The sequence below is a fragment of the Canis aureus genome, chromosome 27 (assembly GCF_053574225.1).
Source record: "Canis aureus isolate CA01 chromosome 27, VMU_Caureus_v.1.0, whole genome shotgun sequence".
NCBI classification, from domain to species: domain Eukaryota; kingdom Metazoa; phylum Chordata; class Mammalia; order Carnivora; family Canidae; genus Canis; species Canis aureus.
Window position 1 is genome coordinate 40,204,449 of NC_135637.1, and position 25,392 is coordinate 40,229,840.

The window sequence follows — 25,392 nt, forward strand, 5'->3', positions numbered from 1 at the left end:
TGAAAAATGTTCTCCTCTGTGACCGTTCCTGTCTTACATGTGCCCAGTGATGCCAGAACTGGGAGTCTGGCCTCAGCACTTTGTGATGACACATACCGTGGTCGTAGTGTAGAGTGAGTGAACCCCCAGCAACAGTGGTACAGGGGGCAGTAGTCAGCTTCAGAGCAGCACCCACACCACTCATCTCAGGAGGGGGACCAGGAAGAGCTTGGTTCCGTTGTGATTGTAGACTTGTCCTCACTCTCCTCTGAGAAGAGTGCGTGCAAGAGACTTTGGTCCACGTTATAGCGTGGTACGCTTGAGAGTCCTGCCTTCACATGGACTACTTTCACGTAGGTATAGACACATACTTTCACGTAGGTATAGACACAGTGCAGGACCAAGGGTACCTTGGACACCTGAGTGGACCTGAATGGACACCTGAACCTACCGGTCCTTCGTTCAGCAATGATGTTTCTTCCTCCGGAAAATAACACCAGGAAACCCACGTGACGCGTTAACTTTATGATAATATTTAAATCCTTTTCCCAGGTATAGATAATAATCTTATAAATTTTTGAATTGGCTCTGGAGAATTAAATTTGAATGTTAAATTAAATTAAATTAAATTAAATTTGACCTCCATTTCCTGGTAGGACGAAGTTAGGAGTTTTGTCATCATTTGGTTTACCGATTAGCTCTGTGTTATTTTGCATGATGATATGCCAAGGCTTCTTAGCATGTCTTAATTTTTTATTATTTATGTCAATCTAGATGAATTCCAATGCCAGAGGGTTTTGCGGGCAGGACAGTTGTCAAATAGTTCATTGCCAGTTTTTGGAGGGGGAGAATGTGATCTTGGCACATAACAGAAACTTGAATAATTGTCCAGTGATGAGACCAGAGGCTTGAAGAAATGGTCTTATACGAATGAGAATTCTGCTCTGAAGCTATTAATTTTATTTCATAAATGCTTATAGCACAACTGATTTTAGTGAGTTGATTATCAGACATGTCCTATTCACAACTATTACCTCCGGGAAGTCATCTGTACTGCTTTTTTCTGTTATTTGGCAGAAACCATATTTTCTGACCATTTTTTTTTTTAATTTTGAAGAATGGGCTTTTTAATTTGTTCAGTGCTGCCTGTTTATCTTGCAGGAGACCATATTTCGTTTATAATAACACTTTCAGCAAAAGAACTCAGTTGTGTGTTTTTTTAATAGATGATTCACGCATTAAAGCAGTAAGCACTGCTATAAGACACCTCGGTAATCCTCTTAATTTACAAGGTATGACTGCAAAATAAGGAGATTGATTTTATAATCACAAAACAAATTGGGCCCATTGCTCTATGGTCACATTCCTAATTTACTTTTGCTCTTGTCAGAGAAGTGCTTGCTTTTCAGAATAGATTTGCACCAATCACCTTTTTTAACCTAGCAACCCGGATGTGGTTGCTTTAGATATTAGATATTTAATTGTTTAATTCAGCAATCCAAGGCCTCCGATACCAGCACGCCGTACTTAGATAACTATAGGGACAAAGATATGGCAGACATAATCTCTGTCTTCTTGGATTATATTCTCTCTATATCATTTATTATATATTTCTATAGCAACCTGTCTGCTCGAACTTAGAAAGTCTAAAGTAAAACAGTCTCTGCCTCTAGGGACTCAGTTTCCCGGGAAAGACAGTCACGTAAACTGATAAATAATCCAGTGAGCACAGTGTGAGCAGCATATGCGCAGCGCATGGAAGAGCAAGACATCTCGGGGGAGGTTGCATCTCTAAGAGGAAGAATTAGGGCATCTACGTAAAGGACTTGAGGCATCACGGTACGCTCTTGTCAAATGCAACGACTGTGGGGGGGGGGTATTGACAAACTGATATTAATCATGTTTTTAAATTAATGACACCACTTCCTTACTAAAATAATCAAGCCTTGCATCTGAACTCTGCTCTGTGACCTTCATATGGCTCCACATCCAGTAGATCATTTCACCTGTCTAGTTACCCTGGGAGGGGGACACGGGACACGATCCGCTTTTACTAGAAGGAAATCAGGATTAATGCATAGAGCCTAAGACCATGCGGTCAGTGAAAGGGCTGTTGTTATTGCCTTGAACTACGGACTTTTTTTTTTTTTAACTAGAAGCTTTCTCATCCTGGCTTCTAACAATATTTAGATTCTTATCACACCCAACAACAGCCACCGTGATGAAATCGAACAGACGTCATCACATGTACATCTTTGTTTTAAAAAACTTCCTTTAGAATTGAAGAACCTATAATAACCCAAATCTAGAATAGATGCTGTGATTATCCCCTATTCATATCGGCCTCTGTCGAGCTTTCAGAGGCTCTTCCTTCTTTGAATATTTTGCTGCTCTTATTTCTGTGGTAAAATGTGGAGGACAAGAAAAAGAAAAAAAGCCATTATACTGTCGTGGCTGAAATAGCTCCGGAGTCAGACCTTCTGGGTTCCGATCCTCCCCTCTGGGCATGCTCGCTCACTTGCTCAGAGGTCCCTGACCACCAGGCCTCAGTTTCTCCTTCTCCAGCTTGAGGATAATAGTAGGACATGAGCGTCACAAGGTTACAAAGATTAAATGAGTGAAAGCCCCTAATGAGAACTTCACACCATAGGTCAGTAAGTGTTGTGATGCTATTATTACTAAAATATGCTAATGATAACTATCTATTATCCCCAACTCTACTCACAGAAAAGGAAGGGAATGGAATAATTTTACTCTTTTTTTCCCTCCCTTGCTCTGCTGAGTACCCAGGTAGAAACATTTCTCCATTGTAACAAAGAGCCTGAGGTCTTCAGATGACCTCAGTGACGGCTTCTGTTAAATCCCCACAAAGCACTGAAGCTCCTTCCCTTAGGACACCTGGCGTGAGTGGAGGTGGGAAACCATTCCCAATCTTTCCCCCGCTGAGCCTTGTACACCTGAGGTCGCCTGCTCGTATTTACCCATTTCTCTTCTCTGTTAACAAGCTCCACCTCTTCATCTCTCAATAGGAAACAGTTTCTGCTGAATCCTACCCAGTTCCTCCCCAGTCTTCTTAAACCCTGGAACCCCAATGGGGCACCATGAGGGTCTGGCTCTTGCCAAGTGGACCATACAGGCCCCCTGTGCTCCAGCCCCACGAGAGGACAGTGCAGGAGAGGGCAGGGTGGCAGCGAGTCGCAAGGACTCGCCTCACCCGGGTCTTAGGGCCGTAGTGGATCTAGAGCCCCAGCGTGGCATTTTGTCCAGCTGCTTGGCACCCGGAGTCACATGCAGGGGGGCCTGGAGGGCTGTGTCCACCAATAGAAAACGAAAGGTCATCAAGGAAGATAGTAGGTGCTAAATCCATGGTTTGCTCAGCAGAGTTTTGTTTCATCGTTACGAAAGGCGAACAGCTTAACTGCAAAGGGAAACCCCACCACGTAAGATGAAAACATTTGAGAGCTTCTTCACTGGCAGGCCACGGGGCAGTGAAACAGAATAGCTGTGGTCTGGCGGGGCACCACTGCCACGTGTACCCCCAGGGACGCACTGCAGAGGACACCTGCCGTAAGGGCCTGGCTCACCCGGCCGAGCCAGGGCTCCGCACTCCTTGGAAACTCAGAAGTTCGTCTGGGTCAAACCCAGCCTTTTCCCTGGTCATTCCTCATTTTAGGTGCAATCTTCAAAAGAGTATAAGCTGACACAAATGCTTTATTGTCACAAAGAGCATTGACTTCTAAGGATGTTGCTCAGGTGGCCAATGACAATCCAGTTCAGTAGGCCCTAGAGGAGCCTAACAGGTGCAGTCACGACCTATCCTGCACCTCTTAAGATTGGCTTTGCTCCTTGTAACGTGTACTGAGAAATCATCTCCACTTTGACGTTAGGCTAATAAACGTGTATTAATTCATCTTGTTACTGTAGACTGTAATTTATTCAATACACACTACAGATCGTTACTTGCTTATGCATCTTTTGAAGTTACCAATTTTATATACTATCTACAGAAAAGGATATTTCTCATTAAAAATATTGTACATCAGTGTCGTAAAGTAAAATGTTCTTTGCTCCTCCAAAACCATGTGTTATTCTAGAAAGATTGGTGTAAATCTGGAAGGCACTAGACATGTCTTTCCAAGGGTTACGATGGGGCGATAAAAGAGTGTATCCAAAAAGTTAACATTTTGGTCTCTCTTATGTTTTCTGGAACAATTTATGGGCACATCACATTCAGCAAAAATTTAGCAACTATAAAATCCCTCAATATATTTTTTTTGTGGGATCAGAAAGAGCAGAGGTGATTCCTGCCCTTAAGGAATTTCTGCCTCCCTGTAAATAAGAAAATAAGACTAACACACATGACAAAGAGCACATGAAATCCTTTAGTGGTGTATTGACTTCTAAATTATGGAGACAGGTTCGTCTTTCAGAAAGAGGGAGACCATTTGGAGCTGATTGGGTCGCAGAGGCCCCAAGGCGGCCCGGGAATCACGCCAGGTCCTAAGGTCCTACATAGGTTGGGATGTAAGTGAACAGCTGGGAAAGGCCATTCCAGGCAGACGTTACAACACAGAGGGCCACATGTCTTCACAGGCCGCCGGAGCAAGTGGCCCACCGCCCAGGGGTGGTGTGGAGGAGCAGGGGGAAATGCCCTTAGCCCCCATCAGCCGGGGGTATCTCTGTTCTATTTCTAGAGGAGGTCAGACAGGGAGGCATTAGGCATCTGGGGGCATCAGATCAGGTGATGAAAGCATAAAACGTGGGCTCTGCTCTCAACTTCCACCTGTGCAATAAAAGAATACACCATAAGGTAGACGGGACAGGCTATTTTTAGGAGGGGGAGCTGCTCCCCAAAATAAACATCATAATTTCGCTTCTGAATAAAGTAGTTTACTTTGGGCCAAGATGTAGTCCATGTCCCTGAAAATTTCATGTAAACACTTTTTTATTTTTATTCTTTCATCTAAACACTTTAAAGGGAGCTCTCGTTCACAAGAAGGGAAATATGTTAGTAATGTTGAAAATAGCCATGGTCTTACACCATTTCGTCTTATCTTGTTTTGTGGGGGGAACAATATGAGGAAGCCATTCTGTAAGTGCCAGGGTGGCTCAGCAACTGTATACGTGTGATTTATTGCAAATTCGTGCTGTGTCCCTCATCTTAATATCCCCGCTTGCCCCTGACCCATAGGGCAGGTTAGTTTGAACATGGAGCTCTGAGATCAGGAGCTTCCAAGGGCCGGGTGGCTTGGCTCTGAGCCCCCTACGCCAGGCAGCTGCCTTGCAAGTTCCCAGCAAGAGCAGAGAGAGACCATCAGCCCCCAAAAGGAATCAAATAAACTCAACCAGGGGGAGCCACTGCGTGGCCACGGCCCATCCCTGATTCCACATGGACAGAGCAGCTTAAATGTTTAATGTGACTGTTCAGCATGAGCAAAAAATACTGAATACTGGAACTGGCTCAACAGTGTTTGAAGTACATTTGTACTTGTACTAAAACTTATGAAAATTTTGAAATACAAAACCAGGGAAGCACAAGCTATTTAATATCAGGGTAAAGTTTCAGTATAACACATATCAAGACATTAAGAACCGATTATAAGCCATTTGATTAAAATTCTTCCCGTACGTAACAGAAACACCCCCGAAGTTCTTTATGCCTTATGTCTCAAAAGCATGATGGGAACACACACACTTTCATGAGTTACCCCGATCACATTTCAGGGAGCTGAATTTTGCAACAGAGGAGTCTCTGTTTCATTTCAACTCACTTCAAACCTTCGGAGAGTCAGTAAATGAAAGAAACTGAAGCATCAACATAGGAGTCAACTCCGTCTATGTCAAATTTTAGTTTAGAAGTGTGCTTTTAAGTATTAGAATAAGTAGAATTATGGGAAATATTTTAGTGATTTAGAAATATGTAAGCAAGTTTGACAACTGCGTGTAGTATTTCCTTATGCATATGAATGAGATTGGGCATAGAAATCAAGTATCGGTTGGGACAAGAAAATATTTGATGATTTGATAATAAGGGAAAGTAATTTTTTTTTTTTTTTTTTTTTTTTGCCTATCCCTTCCAACCTCCCCTTGGCAACCTTCAGTTCATTCTATTTAAGAGGCTGGGTTTTTTTTGTTATTTGTTTAGATTTTTTGGATTCCAAATAACAGTCCATAATATGGAATTTATCTTTCTCTGTCAGACTTATCTCACTTAGCATAATATCCTGTAGGTCCATCCATGTTGTAGAAAATGGCACGATCTCATCCTTTTTTATCAGTCATGAAAAAAGACTAATATATTCCTGTGTGTGTGTGTGTGTGTACATACACATATACACACAACCACATCCTCTTTATCCATTCATCTACCAATGAACACAGGTTGCTTTCATATCTTGGCTATTAATAATGCTGCAGTAAACACAGAGGTGCAGATATCTTTTTGAATTAGTGTTTTTGTTTACTCTGGGTAAATACTAGTAGAACTACTGGATCATATAATATTTCTAATATTATGAGGAAGCTCCATACTGTTTCCCACAGTGGCTGTACCAATGTATATTCCTGCCAACAGTGCGTAAGAGTTCCTTTTTTTTCTACATCCTCATTAACAGTTATTGTTTCTGGTGTTTTGATTTCAGCCATTCTGACGGGTGCGAGGTGTTTAATAGGACACTGTTGTTTGGTACTTGGATTAGTGATTTCACACATCTTGTCGTGTGTCTATTGGCCATTGTGGGTCTTCTTTTGAAAAATGTTTGACTCCTCTACCCATTTTTTAATTGGATTGTTCGGTTTTTGACGTTGAGTTGTAGAAGTTCTTTATGTATTTTAGATAGTAACCTTTTATCAGATGTGCCATTTGCAAGTATCTTCTCCCATTTAGTACATTACTTTTTGTTTTGTTGATGGGCTCCTTTGTTGTACAAAAGCTGTTCCTTTTGGTGTGGTCCCAATTGTTTATTTTTTATTGTTTCCTAAATAAATATTGTTTAGGATGATGTCAAAGAGCTTACTGTCTATGTTTTCTTTTAGGAGCTTTATGGCTCAGGTCTCACATTTAGGTCTTGAATCCATTATGAGTTTATTTTTGTGTATGATGTAAGAAAATGATCCACTTTCATGCTTTTACATGTGGCTGTCAGGTTTTCCCAACACCATTTGTTGAAGAGATGGTCATTTCCCCACTGTATACTCTAGCCTCCTTTGTGATAAATTTACCATAAATTCTGTTCCATTGATCTAGGTGTCTTTTTGTGTCAGTGATGAAGGAAAATGAAGTTTATCGTATTGATTTTAGTAATCACTACAAAGGGAAATAAGGTTTATTTTACACAGATACTATGTGGAAGAGAAATGATATATTTAAATTGTACATTTCCAAAATGTAAACCATTTTGATTCAATATAGGTAGCCTTTTGAGTCAAAATGAATCAGTGCTAATTCCTGAATAAGAGAAGCACAAGTATTCTTTGATTTGCAAGTGACTTCTATAAAATAGCCCAACCATTTGTTCATTTTGTACTTAAAAATAGAAACATATGACGTTCTTTTCCTGATCTTCCTCCAAACTAAAAGTTAAATGTCTTTTTTGAAAACTATCTCCTCTATGAAAATAGTCTTACTTGGCGTCTGATCAGTTTGAATTTAATAATATAAACATTTCCTGCTACAGAACTGAATTTTAAGTCTGAAGGCAAGTTATAAAGCAAACGGAACTGGCATTTTTGACCAGGGGTTGAGGCGAACACGGGAAGGAAAACAAAGATAGGAAAAAAGAGACCTTCTCTTGATCGTCACTTGTGCAAATGACAGAGGAAAACGCAGATAAAATAAGCTATTTTTTTTTCTATGCTCCTCTGATCTGAATGGTACACACGAGCATTTACGTATATATAAACCACTTAGTGGTCATCTATGAAGTAAGTTTTACACATAAAATCCTTACCGTAAAATTGTGTAATGGTGCCATGCCTCTATTCCTCCTGTCTGAAAAGCTTTTAAACTCTGGCATCTGTTTAAACTCATCATCCATCCTTTGGATTCTCTGCGTCAGCTGGATCTGTGTCACACGGGCTGTGACAAGTCCCTCATGCTCTCCTCCCTTGTGCGTCCTTTGGAACAAACCAGATGCCATGATTCATTCTTAAGTTTTGGACACTGACTAAGGGAAAGAGAACGTCTGATGTTATCATGCAGTTCAGAGAGAAAGATGAGGGGTAAGACCGTATGAGCAACTAGTGAGAAAAGAAGTTTTAAGCACAGGGGATTTTTCTATCACGACCATAGTAGTGTTTGCCGGATATTGTAGTACTATTACACAGAGAAAAATAATTCTCATAGAAGGATTAGCATTTTTTTTTTTTTTTTTGGTTAGGAAACACTGAGGAATACAATCCAATGTTAATGTATAGAATACAAGTTTTCTATGCACTTAAAACTTTTTGCTTCCTTTTTCTCCTGAATATATGAGCTCATGAGTTTGTCATGTCCAAGAAGCTATTTGAGTCACTGTGATAACATTGGCTTTCCCTCCTCTTTGAAAGAAAGTCTTCTTAAATTCAGACAGATTTTCCTGTTCTTTTGTTTTCCTTAATTGGTTGGGACAACTAATCAAAACAGATTTAATTATGATTTTTAAGAGTAAAATACTGTTTACAAGTACCCACTTTATTTTTTTTTTAAGATTTTATTTATCCATGAGAGACACAGCGAGACAGGCAGAGACACACACAGGTAGAGGGAGAAGCAGGCTCCCTGCGGGAGCCCGATGGTGAGACTAGATCCCAGGACCTCGGGATCACGACCTGAGCCAAAGGCGGATGCTCAACCACTGAGCCACCCAGGTGCCCCAATGGTTGAGATATAAACACAAGTAGCCACATGTCAGAGCGCCCACTTTCAACCAGTGCCCTCCCCTGCACATTAGGGGGAGTGGGTGGGTTACTCTGCAAAGGAAGACAGCTGGGAGCATACAACCCAGCCAGGCTAGGAAGGATTCCTGAGGAAGGAGAAGAGAGGCACACATTCTTTCCTCCTCTCTCACTTGCCTGTTTCCACACAACACGTATCTCCTATCTCTAGCTGACCCTACTACAAAATCATCATTATCTCAAGTTCACAGGAGCAGACTTAAGGCACTTTGTTTGACCAACTGGAAAAATAAAAAAACAAACTTCATTTCACTGTGAAATTCTCCATGGATCAGTTTTGTGAAAACACTTTCATAATAAAGCCTAAGAGCTTAGACCTAGTAAATACAAGTAGCTGTAATTTACCCTGAGAGTTTTTGTTGCACAAAAGAATATGGCAAGTCCTTTAAGAAGATGAATAGTGTGGTTCAGTCCAAACTTGAATATACTGCTATGCCATATACAATTTCTCAAGGTCTTTGCATTCATGGAATTCTAACAGAGTTGTTCCCATTGAACTGGAATCCTTTGAGAGAACCAGACATTAATACATAGGTAGTACAATGTAAGGGAGACTTTAAAATTTATTTTCCATGAGCGTCATTGTGTTGTCTCTTCATAAAAGGGATATATGCTAACTGCGCAAAAGTTAAGCAATTCAAAAAAAACAAAAAGAAGTAGGACTAAAAATTTCCCTAAGGTAAAACCATTATTAACATATGGGAGGGGGGGTGCAGCCTGGGTGGCTCAGCAGGTTAGCGCTGCCTTCAGCCCAGAGCCTGATCCTGGAGTCCTGGGATCGAGGTCCATGTCAGGCTCCCTGCATGGAGCCTGCTTCTCCCTCTGCCTGTGTCTCTGCCTCTCTCTGTGTGTGTCTCTGATGAATAAATAAATAAAATCTTTAAAAAAACTGGGAAACACATTTCTGATGGTCTCTTCCTAGATTTATTTTACATATAGATACACACATACACACATGTACATACAAATACTATTAATGGGATCATAAAATGTATGCTGGCCTGTATCCTGTATCTTTATATATATATTACATATATATATATATATATATAATATATAAACTGTGTTTATATAATTAATATATAATATATATTAATTACATATAAATTAATTGGGGGCTATGTTTTTCCATAAAAATGAAGACTTAGAATTACACTTAAGTTTTTTGGGGGATCCCTAGGTGGCTCAGTGATTTAGCACCTGCCTTTGGCCCAGGGCGTGATCCTGGAGTCCCAGGTTTGAGTCCACGTTGGGCTCCCAGCATGGAGCCTGCTGCTCCCTCCCCCTGTGTCTCTGCCTCTCTCTATGTCTATCATTCATTCATTCATTCATTCATAAATAAATAGATCTTTAAAAAAAGGAATTACACTTAAGTTTTTAATTACAGTTAGTTAACACACAGCGTAATGTTAGTTTTAGATGTAAAATATAGTGATTCAACACTTCCATATGTCACTGGGTGCTCATCACGACAGGTGCATTTCTTTATCCTCCCCATCCCCTATTTCCCCCATCACCCCACCCACTTCCTCTCTGGTGACCATCAGTTCTCTATAGTTGAGTCTGTTTCTTGCTTGGTCTCTCTCTCACTTTTTTCCCTTTGCTAGGTCATCGTTTAAGCCCTTATTTTTCCAAGCTTCCCTGCATGGACATTCAGATTGTTTCTGATGGCAAAATTTGGAAACATTCGGAGAGTTGGACATGGCTTATCAGGAGAAAAATTTTCAGAGAACTAACTTCAGCACAAGAGACCATGTTTGTTGAATTACCTCCACCAGTGGTCCTCAGGCTCCCTGACTTCCTGGTTAAGAGCCCAGATCCTGGGAGTCTTGTGTCATTCTAGCTTAAAATGGAAGTGGAGATTCTAAGGGCTATACTCTAAGGAACTAGACAGGTCTTTACAGAAGTCAACTGGTTCCAGACAGTGGGACTGTCTGCACTCGAGCAAAGACAAAACAGAAAGCCTCTGCAGATGAGCTATTTGGCTCTGGAAACTTATAATTAATACTTACCAAATTGGCAACTAATAAGGCTGACTCAGAGTAATTTCCATAGTTTTTATATACCTCTTTGGGAGCAGCCACCTGCCACCTACCAGCTGTTAGCACCGTCTTCCTCCTCCCACATCTACCCTTTGAATTCCACAAGAAGAAGCCATCACTCAGGTACCCATGATCCCTGAGAATCCACTGAGGTCCCTAGGAAATGGGACAGCGAGGCTCTGGCAGGTGCAGCATTGGTGAAGCTTCACTGTAATAGTGCACACGTCAGCTTTTCTCACAGAGGCTCTCTGAGTTAGCTCGTTACATTCAACCCTCATTTGTAAAGCATCAGTCACTGTGCTGGCAGTTTGTTTTATATTCAGCTGAAGGGAAGCAGCATATACTAGAAATAACTTGGGCCAACAAGACTTAAGGATGAACCTGGTTCTCCACTTGACAGCTCTGTGGCTTTGGGCAAGATATGACCCTCTCTGGTAGTCCTCGTTTAGCTGCTCTGAAAACTGAGGATGACCGTAGTACCTCAAAGGGTTGCCTAGAAGATTAAGGGAGAAAACTCACTTATTACACAGTTCCCAACATTAAAAATTTTTTTTAAACATTTTATTTATTCATAGAGACACAGAGGCAGAGACACAGGCAGAGGGAGAAGCAGGCTCCATGCAGGGAGCCTGACGTGGGACTCGATTCCGGGACTCCAGGATCACACCCTGGGCTGAAGGCGGCGCTAAACCGCTGAGCCACCCGGTCTGCCCAGTTCCCAACACTTAATACGAGCTTTATTAATGTTAGCTATTATTGTCAGTGGTGATGAAGTCTTAGTAAAAACACAACAAATGGCAAGTCCTTTAAGAAGATGAATAGTGTGGTTCAGTCCAAATTTGACTACATTGTTAGGCCAAATACAACTTCTCAAGGTCCTCCTACCCCTAAGAGTTGATGTCGGGACTAAAAATAATGTACATGGATGCGCCCAGCATGAGATGTGTTCCACAGAGGTCAAGTCCCTTTTCTCTCCGATGTCCCCAAGAGCTTCGTTTATTTCCCTGCATAGATTCTCCCTAATAGACAGTGCAAAACTATTGAAGAACTAGCAAAGGATGTCAAGGATTTACCTAATATCCTAACTACAGTGAAATAAACATCTGGGATGGGTAGAACAGTGATGAGCTGGTTATAACAGCAATGGCCAATATATACGGAATTGGGGGATGTGTTCATTGGAGGAGAACTCAGAACTCAAACGTAGCATTGTTTAGGGGATGGCCTTGGTCTTGAAAGATGATTGACCCCAAGAGCTTGTTGGCAGCCAACTGGACATTGTCCTAGAGGTGATTTTATTAATCTAGTAGGCTCTGTGGTTGGAAATGTCACATTTTAGTCATCAAGGAAACGGCTGGGTTAAGAAAACATCTTGTAAAAATACAAATGAAAACTGGAGGCTGAAGCACATAGGTATGTGGCCGTGTGTGTTGCCTGTGCGCTGTTGACACATAGAAATAGTTTCTGCCCTTCCGTGTGTAATTAGGGCACTTTGAAACAAAGGAACAAGACCAAACACTACAGGCTTGTCCTTGTAGTTTCCCTTGTTTTTCTCCTGTTCGGTGAAGAGATACACAGTGTGGAAGTGTGGAGCTGAGACACCAGCTCCGCTGTGGCTTGGCCGGTGATGGATCGTCATGGTTGGCTGCATTCTTTCTTAGATTTGCAGTCAACAGTACTTAATATGCATTTACTCTGTGTCAGGGACTCTGGATAAGAAGATCCCCCACCGCAGGTTGCTGATAGGCCAGTGAGAGGAGACAGGAACTACACAAGTCATGAAAAATATGGAGTTCATTGGCTGGTGATAAGAGCTATAGTGAGCGATCGAGCAGGGAGGGGAGAAGAGGGTGGTTACTCTTGCACGGAGGCTGGTGTGAGGACACGCTCTTTAGGAAACATTTGAGCAGGGAACTGAGAGGGTGACTTCTGCGAATATGTGTGGGGAAATCTTTGGTCAGAAAAGCAAGAGCACATAGACCGAGGAACATCCCAGGTGCGTTCCAGGAACAGCAAGGGGCCAGGGTGACCCCAGCAGAGTGGGTTAGGGGGTAGCTGGAGTCCAAATGGTGTAGGACCTCGTGGCCTCTGTGACAACTTTGTCTTTACTGTGGGTGAGATGGGAAGCCACTGGAGTGTTTCAGGTAGAGGATTGAGGATCTGGCTTCATTTAGCAGACACCCGATGTATGCTATCTCGTCGAGTCGGCTGGCCGGGGTGGGCCTGCAGCAGAGAGACCACTGGTGATCTCCCACTTCTGGCACTTTCTTGCTTAGAGTCACAATAACTCCATACAGTGTTATCTTCAGCAAGAACTGGGGCTCAGAGCAGAGAAGCAGCTAAGCAGAGTCAGGGTTCGGGTTCAGACCCGTGACCCCCAAAGGCAGAGCTCTTTGCCCCCATCCTGTGTACAACGCATGTCACCATCATGGTGAAGATGAATGGCTAAGTTTTCCATTAGGGGTGTAAACTACACCAGGGCCTGAAGTCATCACACTCCGAAGAGAAAATGATTTCATGCCTTCTCTGAGGTTTAGTACTCTGAACACAGCTCCTTTTTCATGCTTCCCCTCCAGATTTCTTTTACAAGTGGGTGTTCACGTTTTGTGTTTTACTGTGAACTACAACTGAGTTCATTTGAATCACACTAATCTGTCAGCTGAAAGAGTTTCACAGACGAGTGGAGGGCCCTTGGCTGCCTGAGGCCTATTGGAATATGCATTCTTCTCTCTACCCCATCACACCTATAGACGGGGCCCATTTCTGTGAAGTGTCCTTGTGGTCTCCACGTGCCACGTGAATGTCCTCTTGGGCCCAATTCAGTCTATATGCGCGTGCATGAACAAGACACCAGAATTCCGCTGCCCTGCAGATGAAGCAGTAAACAATTCACAACTCCGGGCGACAGTGATGCTTGGGCTGAACAGCAGAAACAGCTTGTCGTGTCGTTTCCCCAAGGCTTTCATTAGTTCCAAATAATGCAGGCTGGAACATTCTGTTCATCGCTCAATGGCACTGGAGAACTTTTATATTACCATCAAGTGATGAGCCACATCATCAAGATCTCTTAATTTCCTTGCAAGTCACCTTGTGGAGGGGCACCTGGGGGTCTCAGTTGGTTAAGCATCTGGCTCTTGGTTTCGGCTCAGGTCATGATCTCAGGGTGGTGAGATCGAGCTCTGTGTCCGGCTCCTCATCTCCTCCTCCCTCTGCTAACCCCCCCATTGCTTGTCCTCTCTCTATTAAAAATCAAATCTTTTTAAAAAATTGTTTATAAAACAGTGAACCACAGACCCATGGCCTGAGGAATGGCATTCGAAGAACCCGAGGCACTGGGAGCCGTGTGGGGCTGCGCCAGTGGCGTGGAGGCAGCAGGGACATCCCAGCTGAGCTTCCCAGTTAGTACAACTAAGCGGTCAGATTTGAAGTCAGACAAGATTAAAGCCATCATGCATATTTGAGAAGAAAGTTTTCAAAATCTCTTGAAAAAAATCTTGTTAAAATATTTATATTTAGATAGATATGTATCTATATACATATTCTATATACTATATATACTATATATAAAATTTTATATATAATTATATATAAAATTTTTTAGAGGAAGGGCAAGACTAGGAGATACAGAGAGAAGAGCCAACAGTACCCACTTCTGCAGTCTCAGCAGATAGTCCTCCTGTGTCCCTGAATTTTACACCTGTGGGAATGTCTGCGGGTCCGGACCACAGAGGAAGAGTGTAAAGGTCCAGAGGATCCTCCCCTCACCATGCTCACGTGAAGGGAAATTGGAAAATTTCATTTCTATGCTTTTTGGATGGCAGGGGAGAAACTACCAAATATGCTCAAACACATTGTGTGCTATGAAGTGACGTAACACAGAGAGAATCCCATGCACCTGCCCTCTTCCAAGCCCAGTGGGCACAGAACTCACTGAGAATCTAGTTCAGTGGATCTGGCCCCATGGAAGAAGAGTGGACAATGGTTGTGGACCTGGATTTATACCCGGCTCCAGCAAGGATGTGCCCTGGGAGTCAGGGGGCACTGGGGGATCCCTGGTGTGCTCCGAGCCCAGGGCAATTTGAGCATAAGAAAGCACCCTATTATATTAACACTATGGGCTGTTTCTCACTCATTCTCTTTTCTCACTTACTCTCTTCAGGTCCAGTTGAAAAGTGAAGAATCCAAAACCTTTGCTATGAAGATTCTCAAGAAACGCCACATCGTGGACACAAGACAGCAGGAGCACATCCGCTCCGAGAAGCAGATCATGCAGGGGGCGCATTCCGACTTCATAGTGAGGTAAAGGCCTGGCCTGGGGCTGACTTTCCCACTCCGGGTGGGTGGCAGGTCAGCCACAAAACCCACCGCCTCCCATGTTCCCCGTTACGCATCTCATTCAACCAGGAAACAGATTTTTAAATCTGATTTTAGGAAAGTTTTGTTAGACTTAAACTTCGGGGCAGGGGGGTGTTTTTGTATTATTATTATTATTATTTTTTAAGAGAATCAGATTCTATGAAAAGCACATGGTTTTCCCAAAGATCTTTCCGTTTCTAACATCCCATGCTGATGCTCTCTGTGACCCTATATAGAATTCTTTTGCAGCTTGAAGGACAAAATACAAAAATTAGATTATTTGAATACTAATATGTACATTTTTAAAATTTTGAAGATAAAAAAATGAAATGACTATTCCATCTCCATATTTTGAGAACGTTAATAAGATAACGAGGAGTTTTCATAGACAAAACAAAGCCTGTTCTAGTTAATTTGTCAGTGGCACTTAAAAACAGGGCACAAGGTGAACTTAGGTGAACGGCACGAGAATTTCATTCATGTCTGCATTTGTAAAGTGCACCTATTTTATACTGCATGTTTATACTACATAGGGCTGAAGAGTCCATGTGTTAAAAATCAGCTAAACTGAGACAGGAGGAGCCCCAAGAAGCCACCTTGGTCCATAATCATTTGGATTAATCCATTCATTGCCAAGGACAGCCCAGCCCCCACCCTTTACACATCTTGGTCAGGAGCTTGTTGCCTCCTATTCCCTATTTGCAAACAGACCTTTCTCCTTTTAATGACATTTCAAGCTTAGAAAACCAAGCATAAGACTGTAATCTGAGCACCTAAAACACATTCTTTTCAAAGACAACCACGTTTCTAACCTTTGTTTTCTTGTTTGCAATCCACAGATTGTACAGGACGTTTAAGGACAGCAAATATTTGTACATGTTGATGGAAGTGTGCCTAGGTGGAGAGCTCTGGACCATTCTCAGGGATCGGTAGGAGTTTTAAGAAATTTCTATCATTTCATTAAAAATGTAGTTGACTGTGCTAGTAAGAAGAGTCAATTTTAAAGTCTAAAAATCATATGTTACATATTTATATTTATACATATATATATTTCAGAAAATAAGTAAATATGGGATACAACCCATTGTACACATATGCCTTAGTAAACATGAAGCTCGCTCTGTTTCAGATTTGTAACCAATGATAAAGGTTTAGTCCAGCGTGGAAATGGGACCTAGCAAGGTATATAACCAGTTCATCTTTTTAACTTGAATCCCAGAGTCAGTTGCCTAGAAGTCAATTTGTTGCTGTGACACGAAGGGAATAATGTTATAGCTGCTATTGGGATTAATGATCAGTTTAATTGCCTTTCCGGACACTGAGAATTTTTTCCCCCGATTTACTTTTTCTCCAGCCTTACATTGCTCTTTGGTTTCAAAATTAGCAAGTCAGACATCTTTTTCAGCCTTCTGCTGATCTCAGAAAAACAATGAATCTCCTTATAAGCAGTATTCCGTGTAAACAATCTAATTCAGATTTACTTATGTTTGCCCTTTCAGGGCAAGTAAAGTTGGTCTAATCAGAGCTTGTTTCTCTTATTAATACAGCTAGCAAACTAGAAATGGAGTCTATAAAATGCCCTAGGAGATCATTACCAATCCTAAATGTGTACTTAAAAAAAATAAAAGGCAATTTTCTTTTCCTGTGAATGATCATTTTCTAGAAGGCATCCTTCTCCCTCTGAACACCTTTTGACATATTTGTTTTTCATATTTGTTAGTCTCACTCATGTCCTCCTTCAGAAACTCTGTTACAGACTGCCCTGTTGTTCCCAGACAGCCTTCCTGGTTTTCTGACAACCTGTTAGTCTTAGATATCCCAGAATAGAACCGGTGGCTCTTTAGATGGGATAGCTTATGAAGTCTCATCCCTCCTAGTGTTCTCATGGTAACTTCATGTCTTTGGAAATATTGACGTTTTTCAGGTCTTAGCCCCGTTGCCTTCCTTGTGTATGTCAAGTGGATTTCTTTTTACTTATTCTGTCCTGATGACATTGCTGTTGTGTTTCACTCCTTAAATTTGAGGTCAAGGAGTAGATAAGGAATGCATCATGTTGGCATTCTGAAAGCAGAGTGAACATCTGTACTAAGCTATTATAGCACATCATTACATTATTTCTGGTAATATTTGAGCACAGATTCTATGCCAGGCATTGTACTGGAAGTTGGAGATACAGTGATAAAAGAGACGTGGTCCCCTTCTCATAATTTACAGTCTGCGTCAAGTGAACCCTCTGACTTGTGAGCTAATGTCTGCTTCATCTTAACATAACTCTACTATATTATTTTTGAACTGACCTTTCAATCCACTAATTTACTTGAAATATCTTCCCTGATTTGTTCTAATTAGAAGATTTACAGGTGGAAGTAAGCATGAAAGCAATAATAAGCCATATAGGGAGAGGAACTATTTTGAGCTTCTGTGAATCAGGCAGCAACACAAGTCAATCTGAAGTTCACATATGAGGCATCAAATGTCAATTTAGGTTTTGAAAGAAAATATTATTTCATATTTCTCCCTACCTAACTTGGTTTGCATTTTCTTGGCTCATAAGTGCCAGCCAAGCCTTCCGAGTGAGATGTATTTTGATCTGGCAAGGCAGCTAAATTTGCTATTAAAAAGTGGTTTACTTTGGAGGAGTAGATGGAGGGAAAATATCAGTGGGTGGTCCTTTCTCTACATCTACCAGGATGCTTTTTGATTGGTTCAATTTCATTCCCTTTTATCATTCTTGGGTTTGGGATACACAATTGGTGAGTCCCTGCAATGAGCTTGCTACTATGAGAAAAGTTGGAGGTAAGATAGCTGCTTGTTCCTTCCCAGAGGTTGAGAAGGGATGAGGCCTCAAAATTAAAAGCAATAAAACTATTATATATGCATGTAGCACTTTATTTCTTTTACTCTTTTCTTTCCCCTTCTTCAAAAAATTGCTCAGATCGGGGACACAGTTTTGGAGATCTAGGCTCCAATGAATATTGCCTCTGACCAGCTTTCTAACTATTTGTTTGAGGCTGAAAGTCCCAAAGGTTAATTTATAGAAACAACAACAAAAAAATGCCAAGAAGAAAAAGGAAAATAATGATGCTATTTGTCACAGTGTAGTTGAAACAAATCATATTCAACTCATTCGGTTTTCTTTTTGCATCCCAGGAAAGCAGCAGTAGGGAAGCTATTCTGAAAGGATAAAGGAAATGTATCTGGGTTGGTTTTAAGAAGGGCTTGTGTGACTATTCTTTACTGACACGGTAATACACCTAAGCCTTAGGGATTTAGTGTAGGAAGTCTCTGATAGCAACAGATCTCCTCCCTCACCTAGTGAGATGACCATCTCCTGCCTCTGTCTTTTTTCTCATTGGCACAGAAAAGGAATGCAGAGCAGTTTTCCTGCTGTTGTCAAAAAGTAAGAATTAAAATCCTAATAAAAATTAAAATGATACCATCTATATAAAACAGAATTGGAGGACTATTAAATATCTATCTTTGAGATACAACACCCCTGAAATGTTAATTGTTGCACTTATTTCCCATATTTATTCTTTATTAGCTATCGTGTTTTGTCTCCTAGTTTGTGACTATTTCCACCAATTATGTTCCATTATTTGGGGTAGATAGGTACACGTTATATTTTATTCACCTTTCCTCCATAACACTTAAAGAATTGGCAATCCCTACAACTATTTAAACAATGTGAGTGGTTAATATAATAACTATATAATATATATGCTTATAATAGTTTACACATATTAGCATTTACATATTATGTATTAATATTGGTATTTAATATATAGTAATCTAATGAAATTTACTTAAATTTTTTTAAATTTTCCTAATGAATATCTTAACTATTTTAGATACCATAATTTTCAAATTATGCATATTCCATTTCTAGTCATGTGTCTTCCTGGATATGTTTTATAAGCCAGCAAGTAACTTAAATCTCCATTCCCTTCGATTCTAACTATATTGTGGAGGGTAATTATTTAAATTCCATCTGAGAGGACAAAATGGATGGTGTAGATCAAAAGTATTTCAAGGGGCCAGGAGGATAGGAGAATCAGAAGATCCTGAACTCGTTCAATCCCAAAGATACACCAAGATAACATCTATATTTGTATAACTAACTCTCAAAATACTCTGAAGACTGTCAGGACAAACCTTCCACAGTTAATCATAGAGAAGATTCCACATTGAAAAGGGTAGGAGGTGTGGAAACACAGTTGGGAACCAAGTCTCCTGTGCAATTAATCACAGTTGGGAGGGACACCGCATGCACAGAGAAGCAGGAGGATCAGACCCTGAGTTAGGCACCCCCAGCACTGGAGACCCACACTGGGAAAATGAGTACCCATGCCATTTGGCTTTGAAAACCAGTGACCCTTAACTTGGCAAGTGTTTAAAATCAGCTGGGCTTAAGTCCAGGTACTTTAGACATCAGTGGGCTTACTTCCAAAGAGCCTGAGGGCAACAGAAAAGTAAGTCCCCGCCTTTAAAGACTCAGCATAATAAATAAGCTGCCAAGACAGCACAGAAACAGCAATTTGAAAAGTGCCTGGAATACGAGTGAAGGACATTTATTTACCGAGTGTGCACTGGAGTGGCAGGGATCTTCGGGAGACTTCTCCAGGGAAAAAGTGCTGGCAGGCACCAGCCTAGAGAGCCAGACACTTTGGGAGCCCATGTTAACCCTCTCCACTTACCTGACTGGCACTGCAAGCCCCACTCCCACATTCCCCTCCAGACCCATCTCATTCAACCTGCTTAGCAGCCAGCCCTCCAAAGTAACTCCTGCTCTGGGGAGAAGGGAGGATAACCATACACCTCAGCACACCACATTTCCCATAGTCAGGCCTTTCAGCTGCCAGCACAGGGAAAAAGGCCTTCCCTTTGGTGCACCCACAGCTGTGGCAGAAAGAATAAGTCTGGACAGCTCCCCTGACTACTGACTCTGCTGACCTACAAGCCTGTGGCAACAACAGACAGGCCCCCTCAACAGCACAGGGACAAGACCTTGCCCAGGGCACCCACAGAGGGAAAGGTAGGCCATTACAGATGACTGGACTTAAGGCAGATGCAGCCCAGCCACAACAGTAGAGCACACACAGCCCACACAGGCGCCACTCCTGAGGCATCTGGTTCAAGTGACCAGGGTGCGTTGCGCTCTTGGCACTACAGGAATCTTCTATACTAGGTCACTACTTTCAAGACCGGTAGCCATCGCTGACCTACCTAATACATACATACAAACAAATGTGGAGAGTTAAACAAAATGAGGAAACAGAAGAGTATATCCCAAATGAAAGTAGATTATTCACTTACAAAGCCAGTAAGGAGGTTAAAACAATACTTTCTCTTTTTAATTAATTAATGAAATTAATTGTACCTACAAAAATCAGTCAAGGGATACACAAAATAAAAAAGATGGAAAATAAGACATATTCATAAAATGTGGAGGGGGAGTAAAACCTTAGTGCTTTTAGAATGTGTTCAAATCTAAGAGACCATCAACTTAATATAGCCTGCCATACACAGAAGAAGTTACCTATGAACCTAGTCAAAACCTAGAGTAGGTTCACACAAAAATAAAGCCTAAGGAATCTAAGCATAACACTAATGAAAGCCATTAAACCACAAGGTAATAGAGTAAGAGAAAAAAAAAGGGGGGGGGACAGAGAGGAACTATAAAAATAGCCGGTAAACAAATAAAATGGCAATAAGAATATACCTATCAATTATGACCTTATATTTATTTTTACTAGTGATGACTTTAAATAGACTCAATGCTCCAATGAAATGACATAGAATGACGGGATGGGAAAAAAAAAAAAAAAGCTCCATCTATGCCACCTACAAGAGACTCATCTCAGACATAGACACATACAGACTACGGTAAAGTGATAGAAAAACAGTCACCATATAAATGGAAGCAGAAAAAAAAAAATGCCAGGGTAGCAATACTCTAAAAAAAAAAAAAATAGACTTTAAACCAAATACTATGTCAAGAGACAAAGAAAGGTACCACATAATGATAAAGGGACCAATCTGACGAGTATATGACAATTATAAATATCTATGCATCCAACAGAGGAGCACTTAAATATGTAATACAATAGTTGTAGGGGACATTAACACCCCATTTATATCAATGGATAAATCAGACAAAATCAACAAGGAAACAGTGGCTTTGAATTACATATTAGACCAGATAGACATAATAGGTATATATAGAACATTCGATCCATAAACACGATATCCACTCCCTGCAAAAGTACATAGAACATTCTTTAAGATTGATCCTATTAGGACACAAAACAACCCTCGGTAAATTGCAACAGACTGAAATATCAAGCATCTTTTCTGACCACAATGATATGAAAATAAAAATCAATTGCAAGAAAAAACCTGGGAAGAATACAGATATATGATGCTAAACAACATGCTATTAAAGAATGAACGATTCAACCAAAAAAATCAAAAGAAAATTTAAAAATACATAGGAGACAAATGGAAATAAAAACACAGTAGTCCAAAATCTTTGGGCGGGGGGCAGCAAAAGTACTATCAAGAGGGAAGTTTATAGCAATACAGGTGTATCTCAAGAGACAAAAATATCAAATAATCTGAACTTATACCTAAAGGAGAAAACAACAAACAAAACCCAAACCCAGTGGAAGGAATGAAATAATAAAGATCAGAGCAGAAATAAATAGATACTAAAGAAAAATAGAACAGATTGATGGAACTAAGAGCTTTTCCTCAAAGATTAGGAACAAGACAGTGCCCACTCTCACCACTTTTACTCAACATAGCACTGGAAGTCCTAGCCACAGCAATTAGACAACAAAAAAGAACAAGGCATACAGGTTGGTTAGGAAGAAGTTAAACTTCCACTATTTGCAGGTGACATGATACTATGCATAGGAAACTTAAAAATCCACCAGAAAAACTATTAGAACTGATAAATGAATTTGGAAATTTTGCAGGATACAAAATTAATATACAGAAATCTGTTGCATTTCTAGACCTAATAATAAACTAGAAGAAAGAGAAATTAAGACAATCCCATTTATAATTACACCAGAAAGAATAAAATACCTAGGAATAAACTTAACCCAAGAGATGAAAGACCTGCACTCTGAAACCTTATAAAACATTGATGAAAGAAATTGAAGGGGATACAAACAATGGAAAAATATTGTGGATTGGAAGAATGTTGTTAAAATGTCCATAGTACAGATTCATTGCAATCTATCAAAATACCATTAATGTTTTCCTCAGGACTAGAATAATCTTAAAATTTATATGGAACCGTAAAAAGTCCCCAAATCGCCAAAGCAATCCTAAGGAAGAAGAACCAGGCTGGAGATATCAGAATCCCAGAATTTCAGATATACTACACAAAGCTATATACAGTAATTAATTGTATTGGCATAGATCAATAGAACAGAGAGAGGGTCAGAAATAAACTGACATTTTCATGGTTAATTAATCTACAATGAAGGCAAAAATATACAATGGAGAAAAGGCAATCTCTTCAACAAATACTGCTGGGAGAACTGGACAGCTACCCTCAAAAGAATGAAACTGGACCAGTTTCTTACACCATATGCAAAAATAAGCTCAAACTCAAAATGGACTGAAGAGCTAAATGTGAGACCTGAACCCATAAAACTCCTAAAAGAAAACACAGGCAGTAATCTCTTTGACATCATCCGTAGCAACATTTTTCTAGATATATCTTCTCAGGCAAGCTAAGCAGAAACAGACTATTGGGACTACACCAAAATAAAGAGGTTCTGCCCAGGAAAGGTAACCATCAACAAAATGAGAGGGCAACCTAGTGAATAAGAGAAGATATTTGCAAATGCCATATTCAATGAAGCGTTAATATTCCAAAATATATAAAGAACTCCTACAACCCAACACTTTAAAAAAAAAAAATCCAGTTAAAGGATGAGCAGAGGACCTGAATGTGCGTTTTTCCAGAGAAGACATAAAGTGGCCAACAGACACATGAAAAGATGCTCAACATCACTTATCATCAGGGACATGCCAATAAAACCACCATGAGATATCATCTACCACCTGTCAAAACAGCTGAAATCAACAACAACAAGAAACAACAGGTGTGGGCAAGGAGGCCGAGAAAAAGGCACCCTCGTGCACCATTGGTGGGAATGCAAACTGATGCAGCCACTGTCGGCAAGGAGGATGGGAGTTCCTCAAAAAATTAAAAATAGTATTAGCCTACCATCCGGTAACGCCACTCCTGGGTATTTACCCAAAGGAAAAAAAACACACACACACACACTCATGTGAAAGGATACACGCACCCCTGGTTTTACCGCAGCATGATTTACAGTAGCCAACATGGAAGCAGCCCAAGTGTCCAACAACGGATGAAGAGATAACGAAGACGTGGTGTGTAAATACGATGGACCATTACTCAGCCATAAAAAAGAATGGAATCTTGCCATCTGCAGTAAGATGGATGGAGCTAGAGGGTGTTATGCTAAGTGAGATAAGTCAGAGAAAGACAAATACCATATGATTTCGATTAAATGTGGAATCCTGAAAATATAACAAAGGAACAATGGACTTAAATATAGAGAACTAACTAGCGGTTGCCAGAGGGGAGGTGGGGGGGGTAAAACAGATAAAGGGGATTAAGAAATATGAACTTCTAGTTGTAAAATTCAGTCACAGAGATGAAAAGTACAGCATTGGGAATACAGTCAGCAATACTGAGGTGACGTTTGGTGACAGACATTGCCTGTGCCAACCGTGGTGATCGCCGAGTGATGCACAGAGTTAAGGAATCATTATGTTGGACATCTGAAGTTGACATTGCATTTTAATTACACTTCGACAACCCCAAGAATCAAAGTATCTCAGGGAAATGAGTCGATTTTCCTACTAATTTGGCCTCCCTACCTTTACAAGTGGCAGTTAACCCTCACGGTGGCAACACACTCAAGGGGGATACTCACTGCTGATTGGGGTTAGTAGGCAAGGATGAGAGGGACCGTCTCCTTCTGGGAGAGAGGATTTGTCTTTACTTTCTGTTATTTCAGGACACCGTTTGTGATGAGTTGATTAACCATTGTGATTAGGTTGAAAGCTGGGTCTATCCATAAGCATACGTAATCCCCTAATTCTCTCAAATTGTTATCTACTGTCGTCTAGCTAAAATAAAACTACCACTTGTTCCCAAAGAAGGTCCAAAGCCCTATTCCGTACGTGGTTTCATTGAAATGACATGTTAAGGCGTAATTTATTATTTTGAAGAGCTATTTAGGGCAGTGATTTATTTATTTAAGCAACTTTCTGTTGATAAACAAGCTTTCGTTTTGGTTTTAGATCAAATATTTGTTGTCATTTTCGATTCTAATAGTAATTTTTTTTTATTTTGAGTTGTCATTTTCTATTCTAATAGTAATTTTTTTATTTTGAGTCACCCTAATGCTATGCTTTGTGACTGCTTCTCAGAAGTGTAAACCTACACATTACCCACATCAAAGGTTTTGTGATGAAGCTGTATTGCTGACAAATATTTTGTAAGCCCATGTTGATTTGTCATATAACATGGAAACAGATTTGAGATAGCATTTTCATTTAATTTTTAAAAATCAGTTACAAGTATGCTTATATAGCAGAGGGACTCAAAATAGATTTTTAAAGGAATGGAAACCAGCTCTCTAGAACCTTCCAAATTCCAAAATGGCTGAGAATCAGAGAAACCTTGAAACACAGCTGTAAGGAACTGAAGACCCAAAGGTGAACGTTGGTGGTCAGTTTACTTTATTTATTTTTTTGTCAGTTTACTTTATGATGAAAATCATCAAGCGATAAGAATCATTTTTGTCTGTGCCTTTGTGAGAAACAGAAAATGAAAACAGAGATTAGCAGGAGACCCTTCAGAGCTGACCCAGAGCACTTAGCCTGGACCCTGAAAAATAGCAATACACCCCAAAGACAGTGCTAATTAGGTATTGCAGACCCCTCACTCCCATCCCCAGAAGACTTCAGACCTGCCTACGTCATTCAGTTTTCCTAGATTAAGACACAGCAGCTAAAGAAGACT

General features: G+C 40.6%; 1 protein-coding gene across 7 annotated transcripts in view; it reads left to right on the forward strand.

The window, feature by feature from the left end:
• PRKG1 (protein kinase cGMP-dependent 1) overlaps positions 1 to 25,392 on the forward strand; it is a 1,198,597-nt gene that overhangs the window by 1,148,330 nt on the left and 24,875 nt on the right. For all 7 annotated transcript variants that reach the window (XM_077874878.1, XM_077874877.1, XM_077874879.1 and 4 more), the window contains 2 exons: positions 15,115 to 15,254; positions 16,151 to 16,240. In XM_077874878.1, coding sequence (XP_077731004.1) covers positions 15,115 to 15,254; positions 16,151 to 16,240 — 230 coding nt within the window. The remainder of the gene's footprint in view (positions 1 to 15,114; positions 15,255 to 16,150; positions 16,241 to 25,392) is intronic.